Consider the following 21978-nt stretch of genomic DNA (forward strand, 5'->3'; position numbering starts at 1 on the left):
ATTTTTAATCTCAATATTCGATCGAACATCTCTAGTTTGACATTTGACATTTTAAGCAATCAGATAAATTAAACTTATTAAAAATTTAAAACTTTTTATTCATTTATGTTACTCTTTTCCCTTTTGTCAATGAAGGAGTGACCCCAAGTTATTTTAAATATTAAAAATAGGTACGTCAAAACTTTTCTCTGCCAAATCAAAATACGAAGAAACTTTGTATTTGGATAATATTCTAAAATAAAATAACGGGAAAGAATATTCGATGGTCAGCAGCTGCTATAAAGGCAAATTGTGCAGTGTAATCTGTCAAAAATGCGCTGGTACCCGGGTACTTATACATTGATTGATGTATGGGCACCCATACATATATTAATAGATTGACGAAAGATGAAAAAATGATGCATTGTCAAGAACATGATATGAGAGTGTTAAGACATCAAGATAAAAATATTTGTAAAAATTTCAGAATGTAATTAGCGTCCCAAATGTCCGCAAAGTTGGACTACATGTCTAGAAGAGGAGCGTAATGTGCACGCGCGCATGAACTTCCGGAAAAGATAATTAAGCAAATTGGCGACTGCTAAGAGAGATGTCGGAAGGAGCGATTGCAATGCGCAATGTTACGCTCGTGTTACGCAGACCACGTTGCTCTAACCGCACAGGACATCCTGCGGCGATAGGAGGATCCTTTGGAGAACGCGCTACGTTTAATTTGCTGCGTTTCCGAAAGGCTCCAACGCGGATAACGCGATTAAGGACTGCAATCTCGCTGACAATATCGGATCTCCCCCTATCGGGGGAGAGTGCAGATAGAGGCGGTGGAGGTTAATTAGAAAAGCGACGGGATTCTGCGGCCAGAAACAGTATCGTGAAACGTCGATAACATTATCAGCCTGTCACGGAATTGTCGAGAACCGAGGCAGACCAAATTGGACAGAAGATCGAATCTCCGGAGTCCGGCTTCCGGACAAGCTGCGGTCAAGCTTCCTCGCTGAGGATGTTTGCACAGAGAGGATCGAGAGAAAATACTTTGCTTCGAACGCAACATTTATCCGAGACCTATAAGTGATGACAACAGAATATTCATGAACACTTTGACAGCTAATGATTGCATCTATTTTGTTTTATTGAGATATAAATAACATTGATCATCTATTGTCAAGTGTGAACACCTATTTACTATCGTTACACTATTTCATTTACTTAAACTGCATTAAAAAGAACTTGGAAATGAATGTTCCTAATCTGGATAAAGCGAGGATGACAGATTTAAGCCTGATGCTATAGGTTCAAAGCTGGGTCTAAACATCCAGCTAATAACAAAAGAAGATACAATGGATCATCATAATCTAGGTGTCGTTAAGTTTGATGGATTTGTGTAGGAATTGAGTTTCTACTTTTCACCAATAATCAGTAAACAAACAGGAACTAGATTAATACCATTCACTATTGCTACCACACCAAACTCGAATTAGGCTGAAATGTACAATTTATATCTGTAGAATTAGGCATAAGCAAAATTTAATTGGACTATATTTCTAGATTTGATAAGCATTTATTAATTCGACTGATTTATGTCGAATCAAGATCTTTTCGCGTATCGTACCGGATATCAAAAATTTCGTCTTATCAACTCGCTCACTTCACTCTGACGTAAGTCAACTCAATTACCCACAATCGTGGTTAATCTGTCCCCGATTATACATACGCGTCGCTCAAGTCGTCCGACTGTTCTTTCGACTTACCGTTGTTCATCTTGCAATCCACAACCGTGGAACGTGATAGATCGAGACCGTTCATCTGTGATCCTCGTCTCCTCAGTTCCAGGGAATCCTGGGATCCTCCAAATGACTTTGGACTCGGAGACTTCGGATCACTTCCGACACATCGGCATCACAAGACGTTCTCCCTCTCACGAGATCATGTCAACATGTCACGAGAAAAATAACGAACGACGAAAGTCGGCGGAAATCCGGGCCGAGTGTCTTCATGATCAATCGGATCGGCTGAGAACGCGGTCGCGACTTCGACTGGAACCTGAGTACACCGTCTATCTCCGGAAGGGGAGGAGGGTTGAAGAGGGGGATAGATGCAATCGCGCGCACCAGGGGGATAGCGCCCCTTAGAGCGCCTTTCCAGGGAGGCCAGCAGACCTACGGGAAGTAGGTAGGAAGAGACGGACACAAACGGAAAGAGCCGCTGCTGCGTGTCAGCTGGCCTTTGGCGGACTAGAGGATCCGAAATCTGTTGAGAAGAGGATGGCACGACGAGGGTTCTCTCGGGATCCCAGGGACGATACACGGGGTGTGGCAGATTGCTTCCAGCGGGACCTCTGGTTGGTTCACGGGCGGAGCCACCCCTATCGCATCCAAGTCCCCACCAAGACGACCACAGCATCCCTCGGGAGAGCGAGCGAGAGGGACGCGGCGCTTCGGCGATGGAGCGTAATGCGACTGTCTGAGAGAAGAGCATGAGGGAGGGGGTAACAGGGGAGGGGGTAACGTAACGTGACGCTGATAACGAAGGAGATTTCGCGGTAGCTGAATGTCAAAGTCGAGCACGGGATTCTTTTCTCCGAGACGCGACAGCTCTCGACGAAAATCGATTCTCGAACAGAAAGGCACAACAATATATTTTGTAACAATGTAAATGAATAATATTATCGGTAATATAATAAATAAAATAATAGGTAATAATATTTAATGTAATAAATAATTATTTATTTCAGATTACAGTGTGAATATATTTATAGAATTTTAATACGAATAACGTGTTACATTACCTATAATTTTAGGACTGCGAATAACATTATACTTGAAATATTTTTAAGTAAAATAAAATTCTAATTTAATAATAAGAAATCTTAATGTAAATGAAAATTTTCTATATTTCTTATGTAAAAATTTTTTTAACCGAAACATCAGCCCGACACCAAATCAGAGTCGAGCAAACTATTCCAGATATGAATAACGCGAAATGTATCCTTGACGTGTGTATTAAATTTCCTACATTCTTCCTCGCAAGTGAAGTTAAGAAACGGTTGGCAAGAGGCAGAGCAAAACCTCCATTAGTAACATATAGGCAGTGGTAGAACTGTGGTACAGAACCGTCAACGGACCGAAATATTTTTTATCGCAAAAAGTCTCTATCGAAAGGCGTTTCGACGTACAAGGACGAATAGGGAAGGAAGGACCCCACGCGGAGATCGGGTCAATGGGACAGCCGGTGAATTCTCATTGGACCAAGGGTGACCACTTTTTCACTGCAAAAAGTGACTGTCACAAACCTCCAAGTCAATTCTCGATTTTTTTTTTTTTTTCAATTGCACTCGACAATTCGCCATGATTTGTCCATCGACTCGGCTTCAAAGTCAATCGGAGGAGCGAAGTATCGAAAACATCAATGTCGCGTATTGTTACGCTGTACTGTCTGACGGAAAAAAAAAATGTTTTTCTACGAATATGCGCAGTATTCATCATAACCGAAATTTTCTCCTATATAATCTCAAATAAGAAACAAGTTCCGTCAATGCTGGAGTTCTCGCATGCGTATACTTTTTCTTTCCTACAAAAATATCTTATTGTTAGAGCTTCTGTTTTTTTAATCCCAAAATATATCCCACATTCTCATCCTTAGAAATATTATCGAAAGCCAAAGCTTAACGTATAAATCAGAAAAAAAGTATAAAGCAAAGGTAGGTTTATTTTTAGAATTTTTAAAAAGGTAATTATAATTAAAATTTTTTATTTCTTATTTAATATGTTGTAAAAACTCAAGGTAGTAATTTTATTTTTTTAACTTTATCTAGATATTTATCGCACGAATTTTTATTAAGTTTCACTGCGGTGCAATTTCCATTTGCCTCCTTTTTCTTCGTGAGTTTTTCATTTTTGTCTCTTAAAAGAAAAAAAAGAAATAATCGAGAGTTATTCTTTCGCTGTTGGTTTTTATTTCCGTGGCCGATGGGGGTGCGATGATTTAAATTTCGCGCCCATAAAGTCAGGACGATCGCGGATAAAGCCGCGCGGGAATATATGAGCGGAGTTAAAAAAAAAAAGACGCCGGAAACAAATCTTCATTTCGTGTAACCGGCGGAAAAAGGCGGCTGTAACGACGATATGACTGTGTTTCGCAACCGGGAAGACATGTGTCGCGTACAGTTATATCATTCTTTATGGCCGGCAGAGCCGAGGTACCCTTCTGTTCATTCGACGTCAGCCACGTCCTTCGCGCAATATTTGGAGGGGCTTGATTTACACAGGCATAAAAATGTCTCCACATCGCGGATGTTGATATCACCTATTGCGCGATATTCACCTTCTAGGCGGTAAGAAATCGTGTATCCTTTGACAAAATCGATGTCGTTGCAATAAAATGTCTTTTTTGTGACATCTCACTTTAACAGGATTTTCTCTTTCTTTTTTTTAATTCGAAAAAAGTAAGTATAATATTGTCACATATCTTCAAACCGCATGTAAAAATATAGCGAAATGTTCTCTTGAAAACTCGTACGATATAGAGAAACAATAAAGTGGTGTTTGTAAGAATTAAAGTTGAACAATTTAATTATGTGTAATCATACACAGACGATTTATAATTAGATAATAGAATAAATGTAATTAAATACTAAAATTTAACAATTAAATATGTTTATGTAACTAGCTTGTTTGTAATGCATTATTTCCATATGTCATACTATTTAGAAATTTTGCAAATATTTATAATTAAAACATTTATATGTTATTATGTAAAATTAAATGTTATTACACACTAGCTTTAGTGATAATTAGATATTTATCATTACCTGTTATATGTAACTCATATCTGCGCGCAAAGCGTAATAATTCGCGATTATTTTACGAAATAAATTATATTAGCTGTAATTTTTTATTTTAATTTCATCTCTTAAATTTAAATTTAATTTTTTACATACTGTCGGGATATCATTTTAATTCATTTTTTTTTTTCCAATTGTTAATTTCTATTATACGTTCTGTCAATAAAATTTCAATAGTTACATATATGTTTAAGTACCACAATCCTTGTGTGTGTATGTGTGTCTTCGTGAAACATGACACAGAAATTACCCGATCGATTCTCACGCGTATGACGACGTCAACAACGACGTCGCCGACGACGAAGACCAACGAACCTACGAGAGAGAGAGAGAGAGAGAGAGAGAGAGGGAGCAATAAATAACGGGAATATCAAAGGGTTATCAGATCTAAGCAGACTTCCTACGTCTGGCGCAACTTCTGACACGTGGAGTGACGATGCTGTAATGTCGGCGGCAAAGTGTACGCGTGGTAGAGCGAGGGGGTTGCGGGAGAGGGGATGAGGAGGAGGTAGGTAGAGGTAGGTAGGCGCGAAGCTATTAAACTGACAGAAACACTTGCCATCCCCTCGTCGCTACCCCCGTCCGCCTCCACCCGCCACTCACGAATCCCCGGCCATGCCATCCCTTACTCGGGGAGCCCTACGTCCTTTGCTCTCGCAACACCGGAGTTATTAATATTTTTCGCAGCCCCCGAAAAATTGTCTCTCCCGCAGCCGAGCTTCCACGCCGGAGAAGCAATTTTGCGGACGTGTCGTTGATTGTCAAAGGATGGAGCGACAGATAGAGTTTTCATCCCCTTCTATGTGTGATTCCCAAACGACGCATGGATTATTTATTATAGAATAAAAATAGAATCGAAATCGATTTATTTCTTCTTCATTTCGAGCTTTCAAGCTCTCAAAAGATTTATAAATTAATTGGACTTTGTATATTTTTTAATATTAATATTAGAGTGATAATTATACGGTCTGATACTAAAATTAAGAAATTTACGAAAAATGGAGTCAATTAGTTATCATTATCACAATGTCACTTACGATTATCAAGATTAGCAATAATGTTCTTGATTTTTGTTATTCGATTAAATAATAAAAAACTAATAAATAAATTTCCTGATAATTTTAGAGTTAAATATATATTGGAAGAAACATTCAGTACTCTAAAGATATTATATCTTATTCTGCGATGCGCTTCGATTAAAAAATGGAGCGACGGATAAAAAGACACAGTTACTCTTCTCTTCCCTGCGATTTCTAAACGGCACATGTATAAATGTGCGTTTAAAAAAAATGAAAAATATAAAAATCAATTTCTTCTTAATCTTCTCTCACTATAAATCTCTTAAAAGTCAAATTAATTGGACTCTTTGTAAATTGTTCAATACTAGAAGGATAATCATATACTCTGATACTAAAATTAAGAAATTTATCAAAAAATGGAGTCAATCAATTTTTATTATAACAATGTAAGATTAGCAATAATGTTACATTGATTTCCGTTCGATTAAATAATCTTTAAGTCAAGATATTTGAATCTGTTTCTCGCATTATAATCTTCCCTCTTGCCACAAATGTTTATTCCTGATAATTTGTATTACACGTGCAGGCAAAGTGGCACTTTGTGTGCGTGTTTTCTGTGCGGAAAGCGGCCGATTTCCCACGCCGCCATTTAGCGGCGACGCGGTGAGTGAATAAGCCGCGTTCAAAACCATTGCCTACGGCTGAGCCGCGTTCAAAGTCATTGCCCACGGCTTCAGCCGTGGACAATGACTTTGAACACGGCTATTCCCGCACCGTGCCGCCGCAAGATGGCGGCGTGCAATCGGCCACCTCGCGCACAAAACCACTTTGCCTGCACTTGTAATACAAAATAATATGTGTATCACGTGCGGATTGACAATTGTTCACTCGTGTGGGGTGGTCCATCCCCCGCACTCGTGACCAATTGTCAACTTTCCGCACTTGATACACAATATACTATTGTTCTTACTCAAATTTTTTGAGTAAGATACTTTAAAGAGTTAATAAACTAGGATGAGAAATATATTTCTATTTTTTTCATATCCCATTCTACGGTCTCCCGGAGTGCGATTGAAAATCTGTCGACGCCGATGAGAAAGAGCTTTGCTCTTCTCGGCGACGTCTCCGTCGACCGTTAACGGTCGCGCGAGGAAGAAACGAGCTGGCCGAGAAAGAAGAAAGAAAGGAGAAAGAGAGCGGCTGACTCATTGAGAAGAGGCGGAAGGAGAGAAAGAAGTCAGTCCTCGAGGCGACTAAACAATTGTCTCGCGCTCGAGTGGCCTCCTGTAAAAAAGTTCGCGTGGTCGACTCCTCGATGTACCCCGGAGGCGATTGGCGCGTCTCCCCACAAAGACATCCAGCGAAAAGAGAATGAGAGGGCCCGGGCTTGCGATCAGCTGAAAAGGATCCGAGATCCCAAAGAGAGAACAAGAAAGAGAGAGAGAGAGGGAAAGAGACGCAGACGTGCGTGTCCGTGAATGCCATTGCCGGGAACAACAGTGGAGTACATAAGCATGAGCGCATATCCCACGAGTGGCCGAAATAGCAAACGGAATGACGGATCTACGGAGTCGCGTCAACGGTCGACCCGGGAGTCTATAATTTGTGTTCGAGAATCGTGTCCTCTCTCTCTCTCTCTGTCATCTCGATGTTGTGCGCGCCTCGCCGTTCCAAGTGCCGGCTTGGCTTCTAATGTGTCATTGAGGGCATAAGTAGTCGGGAGGAAGAAAGAATGGGGTGGCGAGCTAAAAGAGAGACGAGCGAGAGACCGCCCTCCCGCCTGGAGGAACTTGAGACGCGATTGTTGTGCACGCTGCGTGCACGCAGCATGCACCAGGAGCATTGTCCCTCGTTAGAGGCCACCGGAAGTCACCGGAAGACGATCAACTAACGGAAGACCCCCGTGCCACACGGGGTTCCTCATCTCGTTCGCGAAACGCCCCCCGTTTCTCGATAGAGAGACTCCGCAGCTTGTCGTCGCAATTCTTCCCCTCCATCTTCCACCCTCCTGAGAGAGACTCGCGCGACTTAACGATTTTTAGAGTCGAGATTTTAAGATCCCTTCGAGAGATACAGCACGATCATTTATATACCGATTTTTTCCTCCTCGAATCAAGATTGTGTAGATATATATTTTCTGAAATTTTGAAAAATCATCCTTTTTATATTTGTTATATTATAAAGACGACTTTTATATTATATGTCTATTAATTTTGTTTTCATAATTTATTACAATTTTTAAAATTCTATACAACTACGGTCCCTTAATTGATATTGAAAATATATTTTATCGAAGTTAATGATGTCGGCGGTAATTTTGGAAATGAGATATGCAACTTTACATTTTCTAAATTTAATGTCGAGGACAACTTTCATCTAATTTTATGTCTATTACTTTTAATCTTTGAATATGATTTTTAGATAGAATTATAATATAATATTTTATATAAAATTCGATACCTATGATACCTTAATTAATATTTAAAAAAAAAAATATTTTGTCCAAATAGATACCAAAATAAATCAATACATCAGTCGATCATAATATCGATTGAAACATTAATCATTTAATCACACGATTGACGTAATTAAATGTTGGAACAAAAAGCCTGTGGAAACTGGGTTAAGCGGCCAAGAGCGGCAGAAGGAAAGATCCAGATGCGAGCAATAGAATTGCGGCACGCGAGCAACCGGAAGTCGGTGAAGTAGGGAAAATCCGATATACGTTGAGCCCTCTTACACCCTCATGCAACGCCCTCGTTCCATCGTCTCTTTCTCTCTCTCTCTCTCTCTTTGTTAACTTTGCAGCACGTCTTATGTGTTTTAAAGTTTATTGGCTTCTCTCTTGTTCAAGTATCTCAATTTCGCGATCCTAAATTCAAAACGCTAAACATACCTGTTTGATTTTCTCCCGAGAAATCGCATTTTCGTTAACTCGATAAATAATAAAAAAAAAATAACTATTAATTTATCTATTTGACTATTTCATTAAATATTGCTACACCGAAACAAAATTGTGTTCTCGAAGACCGTATGCTATATATAAAATCCCTCTTAGCAAATATTCTAAAGTATCTTTAGAACATCATGTAAAATTAACCCTTAGTCCCGACGATTCTTTTCGGCACCTTTAATCCCGACTCATGGGTCGTTTGCGTCTTTGCGTTATTTGGATCAGTAAAAACGCTTTAAAAATCTGAAGAAATTCATGGAGCTTCTTGCAACCTTCAACTTGAAGTCCCAATCATAATATTTCGATAAAAATTATTTTTTTATATAGTTTGTTATGAAATGGAGGTACCTAAGGAAAAATCACTTGTTCACTTAAAATATCATAACTTTAAGCCAAATGAAGATATCGACAAAAATGAAAAAAAAATTTTAATTTAAATTTTAAATTTCGTTTGAGTCGCAAACGATCCATGAGTCGGGACTAAGGGTTAAGAATATATTCCTTGTTAATAACAAATGATTACACGTTAGACCATTTATTCGGCATTATATGGTCATATCGTTGCAGCAACGTATATAGTTATATATTGCAATAATGTAATATTGCATAATGTTGCAATTTACAATGCAGTTCAGTGTTTGTCACTAAATAATTTTATAAAAATGGCTCAAGTTAATAAGTTGCTCGAAAAATGAGACTCGAGTGACTTGAGAGAAGTATTTACGAGTAAACAATGTGTAATCAAATCTTGCAACTAACCTAACCGATCATATTAAATTATTACATAACTTGACTCTATACACATAATCGATAATATTAATTAAAATATTATATAACCTAATTTACTCAGATCTCAAATTCGACTCACAATCAGAGATCTTGCGGTCTCTCTTTGCCCGTATGCTATTTTTTAATTCTGATATCTGATATTTTCCACCCGAGGGATTCCCCTCTTGGAGTGGGAGAATCCTTCTTTTGGCGCCTATTTTAAAACAAGCTATTGTAAATACGAGAGTGAAAAATTCTGACAAAGCGATACGAGGAATAGAATTTCCTTTTCCACTGTTTTTCAATCGTTTCTTAATATTACACTAAACACTTGCAGTTAATGTACCTGGAAATTACACACACGGGTCGCGCTTAGCATATATCTTTCTATATAACGAACGAAAATTCGCTTATGAATTAATCGTGAATGGCGCGCACGATTCGCCAGTTCGCTTCGCAACCTGGTCTGCGATTAATTCAGGTGCACCGGGTTTATGCATCGAGTTTACACCGCGGCGGCGCCGGTGCACAAGTTAGAGCGACGGTATGTCCAGGTAAGCGTCCACCCGAAATGGGCAAAAGGGAGAGAGAGAGAGAAGGAAAAATCGAGCGGTAATCAACGGCGATATATACCTACCTAGCCGCGTAATATCGCGAGTGCAACAAAGTGCGAGCTTATTGGAAAGCGCGCAGCTCGCGCGCCGCGGCTGGAAGGCAGGACAGCGTGCAAATATTGATGCATTAACAATGCAGGCTAATTATGTTTTGGTTCGAGCGTGGCTCGCTCACCCCGGCGCGTATATTGATGGTGCGGCGCGCGCTTTAGTGTTGGTGCGCGACCGGACAGGAGTGGGATAGTAATGCTACTGGCATACACCACGGTGACGACGACTAAACTAACGACTGTGTATGTGTGTGCGCGCGCGCGCGCGCGCGTGAATGTGTGTCTGTGCGCGCGGAGTTTGCCGTGCCCACCGGCCAGGCCATTGCGCCATTGTGATCCGGGCTTCGGCACACAGCCTCCGGGTAATTCACAGGCGCAACTCGCCGTTAAATTAATTTTATCTCGTGTCCGTCATTAAATTTCAATCCTCTCGGCGACCCTTCCTCCCCTGTCCCCTCTTCTTCGTTTGTCCACTATACACAGTTACGTATAGCCCTTTCTCTCTCTTCGCAACCCCGTTCTTACGTTTGCGAGAAAGAACGAAGGGAAACTTGAAAAAGATGACGCGAATTCGCGGTCCAACTCGTTGGCGAAAAAAGTTGCCCCGACGCTTGTTAATCAACTCCCCTTTGAGAGAGGGTGGCACCGTCCGTAATTAAGGTCACGCCGTGAGATGAAGATTTTTTTTCTCTGGCGAAAGACTTCCCTTTCAATTAACGGAACATTACTTCATTATTTTGTGATTTTTTTTTTTTGGCCGAAGTATAGCGATACTGGTTAAAAATATATGTATTCTTCGTCTAACTAACCGTTTTACAATTACCAGATGAATAATAAGTTGTAATCACGTCGAAGCTTTCGTCTGCGTTGCTCCCTCAATATTATAAATAATGCATGAAATAAGATTCGATCTTGTGTATATAAATTCCAATTTCGGGGCTCTGTATGTCTTATAAATAAAAGTCAATTGGAATTTAATCGATTCGTTTTGTTTATCTAAACGGTCTGTCATGAATTAAATGAGAAGCTGCACCGAACAAAATTGTATTCTCGAAGTAAGAGGACTATATACTATAAAATCCCTCCTGGCAGATATTTTTAAGTGCATCCTCTAAAGCTAAAAAAATATTCTTTGTTGATTAAAAAGAAATATTGTTATAGCAATGTATATATAGTGTTGCAATTTGCAGTGCGATACAAAATGATTCTAATTTATTGAAAGAATGGATAAGTGGTTCGAGAAAGAAGACTCAAGCGACTAGAGAAAAGTATCCAAGAGTAAGTAACCTAATTCAATTGTTCAGGAAACTCAGGTTTCGTTTCTCATGTTTGATCTAGTATATATCTATACTTGTTTGTGGTCTTTCTTCGCCCGTGTGCTGTCAAATAACTCAAAATAATACAAAAATAAATCCCATTTCGTATAAATTGGGAATATCTGATATAAATCTTCAAATGATTCCCATTTTAAGGTAAGAGGAGCCTTTTGGCGTCTATTTCAGAACTGGATATTCCAAAAATAAATGGAAATTTGTGAAATTACAATTTTACATTTGAGATAATACAAGATTTATCTGTGGGAAAATAAATATATATTCGCATACAAAGACTATTAAATTCTAATTAGGCTATACGTTCTATCCTTCGGGCTGTTTAAACGAGGCGCACGCTCTCGACGTCGAAGTCTCTCGACGATCGACGTTTTCTCGCGCGCAGAAGAACAGGATCGAGAAGGGTGAGATATCTCCCCTACGGATATCGGTTCTTAGCGGGGGCAAACCGCGCAAGGGTAGAACTCGTTCGAGGAAGGAAAGGGAACAGATGTTTTTGAGCGCGCGAGCAAACGTCATAATCTATGTTCCGCAACATCGTAATTAAAGGAAAATGGAAGTTTTACTTTTCTTTCTTTTCGCGCCTTCGCCTCACCCCATTTATCGATTCTTAACGAAACACGCAAACACATTCGATCATTTGATGCTGTAAATGAGGCTTCATGTGACAATGTGCGTCGCGAAACAAAGAAGTAAGATATTATATCGAAAATTATGTATAAAATGTAATTATAGTTGCTTATATCATATACATATATGATTTTCAATTTTCAATTGTATTTGTAATAATTTTATTTAATCAAAAACTTATGCATATTTTTCTTATAATATTTCTCTAACATTAAGATTAATTTTTTGTTTGAATTCATATATTAAAAGATTTGCTTCATGGATTAATCTTAGGATGATTTAGTTGCTTATATCATATACATATATAATTTTCAGTTTTCAATTGTATTTATAATAATTTTATTTGATAAAAAACTTGCATATTTTTCTTATAATATTTCTCTGACATTAAGATTAATTTTTTTGTTTGAATTCATATATTAAAAGATTTGCTTCATGGATTAATCTTAGGATGATTTAGTTGCTTATATCATATACATATATAATTTTCAGTTTTCAATTGTATTTATAATAATTTTATTTGATCAAAAACTTGCATATTTTTCTTATAATATTTCTCTTATATTAAGATTAATTTTTTTGTTTGAATTCATATATTAAAAAATTTGCTTGATGGATTAATCTTAGGTTGATTTAGTTGCTTATATCATATACATATATAATTTTCAGTTTTCAATTGTATTTATAATAATTTTATTTGATAAAAAACTTGCATATTTTTCTTATAATATTTCTCTTACATTAAGATTAATTTTAACTTGCATATTTTTCTTATAATATTTTTCTTACATTAAGATTAATTTTTTTGTTTGAATTCATATATTAAAAGATTTGCTTCATGGATTAATCTTAGGATGATTTAGTTGCTTATATCATATACATATATAATTTTCAGTTTTCAATTGTATTTATAATAATTTTATTTGATCAAAAACTTGCATATTTTTCTTATAATATTTCTCTTATATTAAGATTAATTTTTTGTTTGAATTCATATATTAAAAGATTTGCTTCATGGATTAATCTTAGGATGATTTAGTTGCTTATATCATATACATATATAATTTTCAGTTTTCAATTGTATTTATAATAATTTTATTTGATAAAAAACTTGCATATTTTTCTTATAATATTTCTATTTGACAAGTTTTAGTTTGATAAAAACTTGGCATCACATTTTCTTTATAATATTCTCTTACATTAAGATAATTTTTTTGTTTGTATTCATATATTAAAAATTTGCTTCATGGATTAATCTCAGAATGATTTATCATTCAAGTGATTAAATTAATGCACAATAAACCATTTCAATTAACAATTGAAGGAAACGGAAAATTTATCCAGTCCGGAATTCATCGTCGTTTTTGTGTGCGAAATGTTGTATATATGTCTGCGAAAGATTTCTCGCTCTTTTATTTTCACCCCGGGAATACATCAGCGGTCGTGAACGCTCGGCGCTCGGCCGAGTAATCCAATCTCGCGGCCCCGGATATCGGCCGTAGTTAATCCTCGCGCCGTATATATGCGCGACGGTCCTTGGCCGAATAAATCCGTCGCGAAAAGAATCGAATCTCCGCGACGGAATCTCACGCCCGGCTCGTAAACAAGGGACCGACAATGGCGTGTGCGCGCTCGCTGACCGTCTCACCCTCAGGGGGTGAATTCTGTTCCGCTCGGCCCGTTTCTACCACGCATCCTGCGATTTCTCGTGTGTTTGCCGCGCGAGATAAAGCGAAATTCGAAAGTTTAAATCCTCTTTCTCTCTCTGGACTCTTGCCGCGCGATCTCGAGTAGAGGGTGAAGCGGCGAAGGAGAGTTACGGCGTAAGTAAGGGCGGCCACTTCTCGTCCGGGTAGATACGATCTGATCGTTTACACCCCCGTTTTGCACCCCCTTCCTCCCAATGCCCGCAAAATGGAAATGCGCGGGAAGGATCGTCACCGCGCTCGCTTTCATTCGAAAGAACGATTGTGCGTCCACCTTCGAAGAGTGTCAAGATTGCCATCGATTGACCTTTGACATCGTGACTATTATTTATCTGCAAATCAAAACTTGATAGCTTTCCATTATGCATCTGTTGAAACGAAGAGACACAGTCGCATATTGTACAGCAAGTTTCTGAATAAGTGAGAAGAAATTAGGGATGATTCTTTCTCGAAAATTAAGGGGAAAAGCATATATTTCATATATATATATATAAATATATATATATATTTTTTTTTCGCTAAGAAGTTTGATATTTTTTTCTCGAAAACTATTGATTTTACGAAAAAAATGAAAGAAATAAAAGTTTCTTAGGACTCAAACTTTTTTAACGCATATTTTTAAATAACCACATTCTAGTTTGGTTTTAATAAAAAATTGAATAGGGATTGTTGGTTTCATCCCTTTATAATGATACAGGAAGATTTGATAATTCCTTTATAATGATATGGAAGAATATATTAATAATTAATGGAAAATATCCACTAAACTTCATGTTTTAACTTGTCCAAAGTTTCCGAAAAAATTCAAAACCTAATTTTTATTTCCCTTTTTGGGGGAACTCTTCAAAGAATTATTTCCAAAGTTTTTCGCACTTATTTATAAACACCCTATATATTTTTTACATCATATTTTGTGAATTATCGAAAGATTCCGTTATATTATATTCGCGAAAAAATACAAGGTTCAATACATATATATTTATATAAGTTATATTAAAATAAGTAATGTGTTACATTGTTAGGTAAAGTTATGTCGGATAAAGAACGCAAGAAACTATATTGGACAGAGTTCCCTCATAATTTTCTCACATGTCTACTCTATCGATTAATGGATGGATTTGATCGAATCTTCATCCGTAGAGATCATCGCTCGCTAACAAACGGATTCGCAATAGCAGAGATAAGAGGCCGGATATCTCCGGGCAATCGTCGCTCCATCACATGCGAATAGACTGCCTCCGTTCACAATGCTTGGAAGAATAGCTCGGTGATTCTATTCAGAGAGAGGAGAAAAAGAGAGAGAGAGAGAAAGAATGAAGAGCCAACGCATCCGACTCGGAATGAAAAAAAGGGGACGCAGACGAAAGAGGGATGAAGGTATCCGACAGCCATCTGGGAATCAAATATCTTCGATCTAACAACACCTTTCCGCCGGAATATCCGCAATTGTGGAAGAGTAATCGACGGACAGCGTACTTCGCGAGACTCCTCGTCACCCTTTGGGACCTTCGAGGGCGCGACTGAAAAGGCGCCGGAGGTTGAGTAAGACGTTTCTCATATCCCGGGGACATCGCGCTCGTCAATGTAGCCTACAGTTGCATCCTACGATTTTCAACGAGTAGGGAGGAGACTGAAAGGCGCGAAGTTGGGAGAGTCGAGGGTTGCAGGCACCCTGCGGTGCGACATCGATGGCGCTGTAATTGAAATTTCATAAAGATCGGCCCGCCGGATTGCGACGAGATTTAATCACACGTCTTAGAACAATCGCTGATGCGATGTCGAATTATTTATCGGAAGGAGGGTGAAAGCGCGAGAAATGTATTAGAGAATTTTCCGTCTTCTATATATGGTATACAATTTCATTTTCAAAATTCATCGGAAAATAGAAATAAATTCTAAAAAAAATTAATATATGTACAGGATGTTTCTATATACAATTTCATTTTCAAAATTTATCAGAAAATAGAAATAAATTCTAAAGAAAATTAATATATGTACAGGATGTTTTTTCTATATACAATTTCATTTTCAAAATTTACCGGAAAATAGAAATAAATTCTAAAGAAAATTAATATAATATGTACAGGATGTTTCTATATACAATTTCATTTTCAAAATTTACCGGAAAATAGAAATAAAATCTAAAGAAAATTAATATATGTACAGGATGTTTTCTATATACAATTTCATTTTCAAAATTTATCAGGAAATAGAAATAAACTCTAAAGAAAATTAATATATGTACAGGATGTTTTTTCTATATACAATTTATTTTCAAAATTTACCGGAAAATAGAAATAAATTCTAAAGAAAATTAATATATGTACAGGATGTTTCTATATACAATTTCATTTTCAAAATTTATCAGAAAATAGAAATAAACTCTAAAGAAAATTAATATATGTACAGGATGTTTTTTCTATATACAATTTATTTTCAAAATTTACCGGAAAATAGAAATAAATTCTAAAGAAATTAATATATGTACAGGATGTTTCTATATACAATTTCATTTTCAAATTTACCGGAAAATAGAAAAAAAATCTAAAGAAAATTAATATATGTACAGGATGTTTTTCTAATAGCATTACAGTTTTAGAAAATTCCCGGAAAATAGAAATAAATTCTAAAAGATTAATATTTTGATGTTCTATAACAATTTATTAAATTTAGAAATAATATATGTACAGGATGTTTCTATATACAATTTCATTTTCAAAATTTATCAGAAAATAGAAATAAACTCTAAAGAAAATTAATATATGTACAGGATGTTTTTTCTATATACAATTTCATTTTCAAAATTTACCGGAAAATAGAAATAAAATCTAAAGAAAATTAATATATGTACAGGATGTTTCTATATACAATTTCATTTTCAAAATTTACCGGAAAATAGAAATAAACTCTAAAGAAAATTAATATATGTACAGGAGGTTTCTAAATGAGCGTGAAAAGTTTTAGGAGATGAATTCTCGTCGAAAAGTAAGGGAGGGTTTATATATCCTTCGCTGAGGAGTTTGATTTTGATTTCTTGAAGAATATTGATTTTATGAAAGAAATAAAAAAATTTCTAAAGAAATCAAGTTTTCTAACGCATATTTTTAGGGATCACATTCCAGTCGGTTAGAAAGTTCTAATAAAAAATTGAATAGGGATTGTTAGTTTCATCCCCTTATAATAATACAGGAAAAATTAACAAATATTAATAAAAATATCCTTGTTAGTGGAAAATATTTAATTTAATTTTTTTAACTAGTCTAAAATTTTAGAAAATAATTGAAATATATATATTTAGATGAAAAACCTCTTTTAATTTTAGACAAAGAATCATCACTTACACTCATCATTATAATCAATAAAAATAACAAATAAACTAATAATAGTTTATGAATTATTTGATGAATCGATAAAGTTTAATCAATCAGTAAAATAATATTTTTGACTCCATTTATTAAGGAAAATGCACATAAATTATACTGCCAAAGAGACAAATTTCACAGCATGATAATTAAATAAATAAAATTTTAAAGATTGAAGGAATATTGAATCGTTTTATAATAATGCGATGTGTAGTAACAAGTCGAAAACTAATCGGGCAGCGGTCGACCACCTGAGTCAGAATAGCGTATTGTGTCACGAAAAAAAAAAAACACTCGAAATTGAAAAGTCGATGCATCCCTTTTCCAAAAAAAAAATGCGACAAGGTGCAAAAAATGTAGGAAGAAAAAAAGCTCGACGGTTTCCGTAAGAGAGTATGTTTCCTGTCATTTTCTCCGCTCAAGAGCTCACGCGTCATTCCCGAGGACACATTGTTTGCGGTTAACCCGGTGTGTCGTGCTTCTCTGAAAAGTCACAATTGCAGGAGGCGAGGAGAATCAATCCGAGGCGTGAGAAATCCCTCTTCAAGATCTCTCGCGCAGCCAATAAGCTGGGAATCTATATTTCATTCGAAATTGTGCGCGCAGGGTGCCCAACAAGGGTGGTGTACAACCGACTCTTCCTTTTCCCTTCTTTGTTCCACTAATTTGATTTCGATAGCCGCGATTTTTGGCGACACCTCCAACGCAGAAGAAGGAACGACGAAGAGTCGTACATAACTGATGAGAGAAAATTCGAGTGCGTCGGGGAAGGAAAAAAAAATTAGGGAATCGCGATGAGAGGGCGAAGATTCAATTTCCACGTCGTTCCAAAACAAACGATCATCAAACTCGAATCACCTCCCTCGCGATCCTTCTCTTCTCAAATATACATATATAAAATGTGACTCGGGCTCGTTTCTCTGAAATGGAAAAAAAAGCGTGCGCGCGTTTTTTTATTTCGCGTATCGCGTTAGAAAATAAGAGAGCGGAAATATAAACAGACATTTCGAAAATGAACAAACGGGATATTATTCCCGATGACGTCCGCGAGCTGCGTTTTACTTCAATCGTACGGTTATTCATTTTCGTTTTTCGAAAATTTCATTATGCTCGGTGTCACGCGCGCACGGTGGACGTCGATCTGGGAAAAATATGAAATATCAAAGGATATCTCGAAATATCCGTTTAAAGCCTGCGGTGCGATTCGACTCGGTGTCCTATCGAAAATTCAAGTTCGATCGCGAATTCGAATATTCAGCCGCCGCGCCGGCTGCTGGCCGTTGAAACGGGAGCGCGTGCATCAGACATCAAACGCCCGGCTCGGTCCTTTGATCAAGCTCTGTCATTCTGACGCGACTCCTGTCGCGTTACGAGCGAGACTCGCGCGATCGACGTTAAATGGCAGCGGCATTAAAAAACTGATTATCGTGCCATCGACAATGGCGTGATATCAATTTGCGTCCGCACACACGTATACAAACACACATACATATATATGTGTATATACAGATGTATATGGAGGAGATTTTTAGAAGACTCTTTGTCGAAAATTCAGAAGAATTTTCATATAACGTATACAGTATATATAAATAAGTGCGAAATATTTTAGGAGATGATTCCTTGCTGAAAATTAAGGAGGGTTTCTTATATAAATATATACTCTTGTATCCTTCCTTATTGAGGAGCTACAGAATTTCAGACAAATTTAAAAAATAAAACTTGGTGGATATTTTCCACTAATAAAAAGGATATGTATTAATATTTAAAAAAGATACAAACTTGATTTTTATCTCCCTCTTTAAAAAATACAAACACACATACATATATACATATATATGTGTATATACAGATGTATATGGAGGAAATTTTTAGAAGACTCTTTGTCGAAAATTCAGAAGAATTTTCATATAACGTATACAGTATATATAAGTAAGTGCGAAACATTTTAGGAGATGATTCCTTGCTGAAAATTAAGGAGGGTTTCTTATATAAATATATACTCTTATATCCCTCCTTGAGGAGCTACAGAATTTCAGACAAATTTAAAAAATAAAACTTGGTGGATATTTTCCACTAATAAAAAGGATATGTATTAATATTTAAAATAGATACAAACTTGATTTTTATCTTCCTAAAGGTGTAATTCCTCAGAAATGCGCATCGAAAAAATCATCCCTTTTAACAGGTAATTTTAAATATTTTTAAAACATACTCAAAAACAAAGATTATATTCTTTGTTAATAACTAATAATCGTATTTTTTATGCGGATCATTTATTTGGCGTTATTAATGTATATAATTTTATAGTATTGCAATTAGTTGTATAGTGCAATATTTACTACTGAATAATTTTAGTTTATTAGAAGAGTGAAGTTAAATAAATGGCGCAAAAAGAAGATTTGAGCGACTTGAGAAAAGTTTCTATGAGCAAATAACGTGTTAATCTCGATTTATACTATAACAAAATTTTTTATGGTCATTCATAAATAATATATTTATTCGTTAATATATGTATAAAAATAAATCTCATTTCGCCTACATTTTTATAAATTCTCATACACTAATCATTAGAAATTCCCCTCTTCAGATCATCCTTCTAATGCCTATTTCAAATAGAATTTTTTAAAAATAATAAAAAATTCTGAAAATGAGAATAGAATTTTGTCAGTGATACATATCGCGAAGCATGTTTCCAAGCAGAAAACATTTTTCCAAGAAAAACGTCCTAATATATCATACATGCGCGCATGTGTGATTTCTTTGAAAAACATTTTCATCCTTTGCAAAATCAATCTCGATGTAACAGACGTAGCCGCCGCGACGCGACGCGAACGGAATGCGTGGAATACGTACTTATTTTCGTTGTTTTCGCGCGCCTCGCAACTGACACGTTTTACTCCGCCTCGTCGTTTTGTTATGCTCGAAATGAATTTACAGCCACGACAAGAGCGGTCGTTAAACATTTGAGGGGGAAATGCGCGAAAATTCGTCTCACAGTCGTTTTCTCTCTGTGGCGTATGGACATCGAGCGCTGACGAACGAACGTTTCGACGAAAACTCGCTCGCTCGAAAATTCACCGAAGATAGCGGGAGCGTTATTGTACGCCCTGTCACTTATTTCGAATTAATCAAACAATTATTTCGCGAAATACAGAGGTATAACGTTCCAATGATAGATAACGTAGACGATCAATTTACTTTGATATAGGAACCAAAAGTTCCCATACTGTGACGTCAGCTCGCATGTCATCGGCACATATTCGGAGACTTCCGATTAAGGGACCGAAGATGGCAATGACGTCTCGACGTACAGGATTAATCGTTTTCAGCCATGACCGTGGCGTGATATTACACACACATACACATATATAATATATATAATATATATTGTATATGTGAAAACATATACCTGGATATAACGATGCCAATGTCCGATATCCTGCGCTCGATGAAATGGCTTACATAGCGAAGCACTCAGAGAGGGTTTCCCGGTTTTGCTCGCTACTAACGTAAGACAACACGATATAAAGAAGCCTGGATGGCAGCTTCTTGTGCCGCCACAGTAATCTACGGTCGTACATGGTCGTGCTCGTAATGGATGTTTTTCCGCCGCAGACTTTTGCCACATCGTGACCGAAGAGCCGGCGAAAAATAGATTTTATAATCAGGTTTACTCTTATATCAAATTAAATTCCAAATACAATTTTTATTCTATTATTATCATTATAATAATACTATATAATTTTATATTTTATATATATATATAATATAAAATTATATAGTATTATTATAATGATAATAATAGAATAAAAATTATATTTGGAATTTAATTAATATATATATATATATATATATATATATATATATATGGTATATATATATATATATATATATATATATATATATAATATTATTTATATATATTTATTTGTTACATACTTTATTCTGAAGAAAGATAAATAAATATAAATTTTATATTAGAAAATCTGAAGAATCTTTTCCACGTTGTATATAAAAAAATAATTCATGGCTGACATTTTTGTCATAAAATAATTGATTAATTTTGAGAAATATTTCAGAATTCAAAATAAATAGGAAACATTGTTAAATCCATATCTCGCTAATAATATAAAAATCAGAATCAATCGAGAATCGCAATGTCAGAGAATATTAACAAACAGAAATTGAGAGAGAATCAAAATGGCGCGCGAGAACTTAAATACTCCGCGCGAATTCGAAAATCGAGCCCACGCTAAAACATCCCCCGGCTCTCGTCCTAATGGGGCTCCGTCTCTGAGGGCACTTGAGGGCGTGTAATTGCTAGAATCCACGACCCTGCTACTACACCGCATTTACGTGTTATACGGGGTGCGTGTTAGGCGCGGATCGACCACCTACTGGGTGTCTCGTATATCTTGAACCGCAGCTTACCGCGAACTTCATCAAGTCGTGCCTGCGATTGTAAATTACTTGGGTATCACGAAATCGTCGGCTTGTCGATGGAATCGAAAAATTCACGTTACTATAGAAATTAAATTTCTCATAAATAAAAATAATTTTTAAAAATAAATAATGATAATAATAATAATAATAAATAAAATTACTGCATATCAAATTCTTGATACATACTAATAAACCGAGCTACATTTTGGCGTAGATACTTGATGACTTTCTTCATTTTTTAAATATAAAATATAAAATATAAAAA

The 21978-nt window shown here is 36.3% G+C and overlaps 1 protein-coding gene across 3 annotated transcripts in view; it reads right to left on the reverse strand.

Moving 5' to 3' along the window:
* The window catches only part of LOC114934309 (transcription factor hamlet), a 101348-nt gene that overhangs the window by 39765 nt on the left and 39605 nt on the right, over nucleotides 1-21978 (reverse strand). For 2 of the 3 annotated variants that reach the window (XM_029306988.2, XM_029306986.2), the window contains exon 1: nucleotides 1746-2246. The exons of the other annotated variant lie outside the window; for it this stretch is intronic. In XM_029306988.2, the coding sequence (XP_029162821.1) occupies nucleotides 1746-1800 (55 nt within the window). In that variant the 5' untranslated portion in view covers nucleotides 1801-2246. Of the gene's footprint in view, nucleotides 1-1745; nucleotides 2247-21978 lie in introns of those variants that run through there. 3 annotated transcript variants of the gene reach the window in all.

This window comes from Nylanderia fulva, unplaced genomic scaffold (assembly GCF_048542155.1).
Source record: "Nylanderia fulva isolate GAGA-0341 unplaced genomic scaffold, ASM4854215v1 Scaffold24, whole genome shotgun sequence".
NCBI classification, from domain to species: domain Eukaryota; kingdom Metazoa; phylum Arthropoda; class Insecta; order Hymenoptera; family Formicidae; genus Nylanderia; species Nylanderia fulva.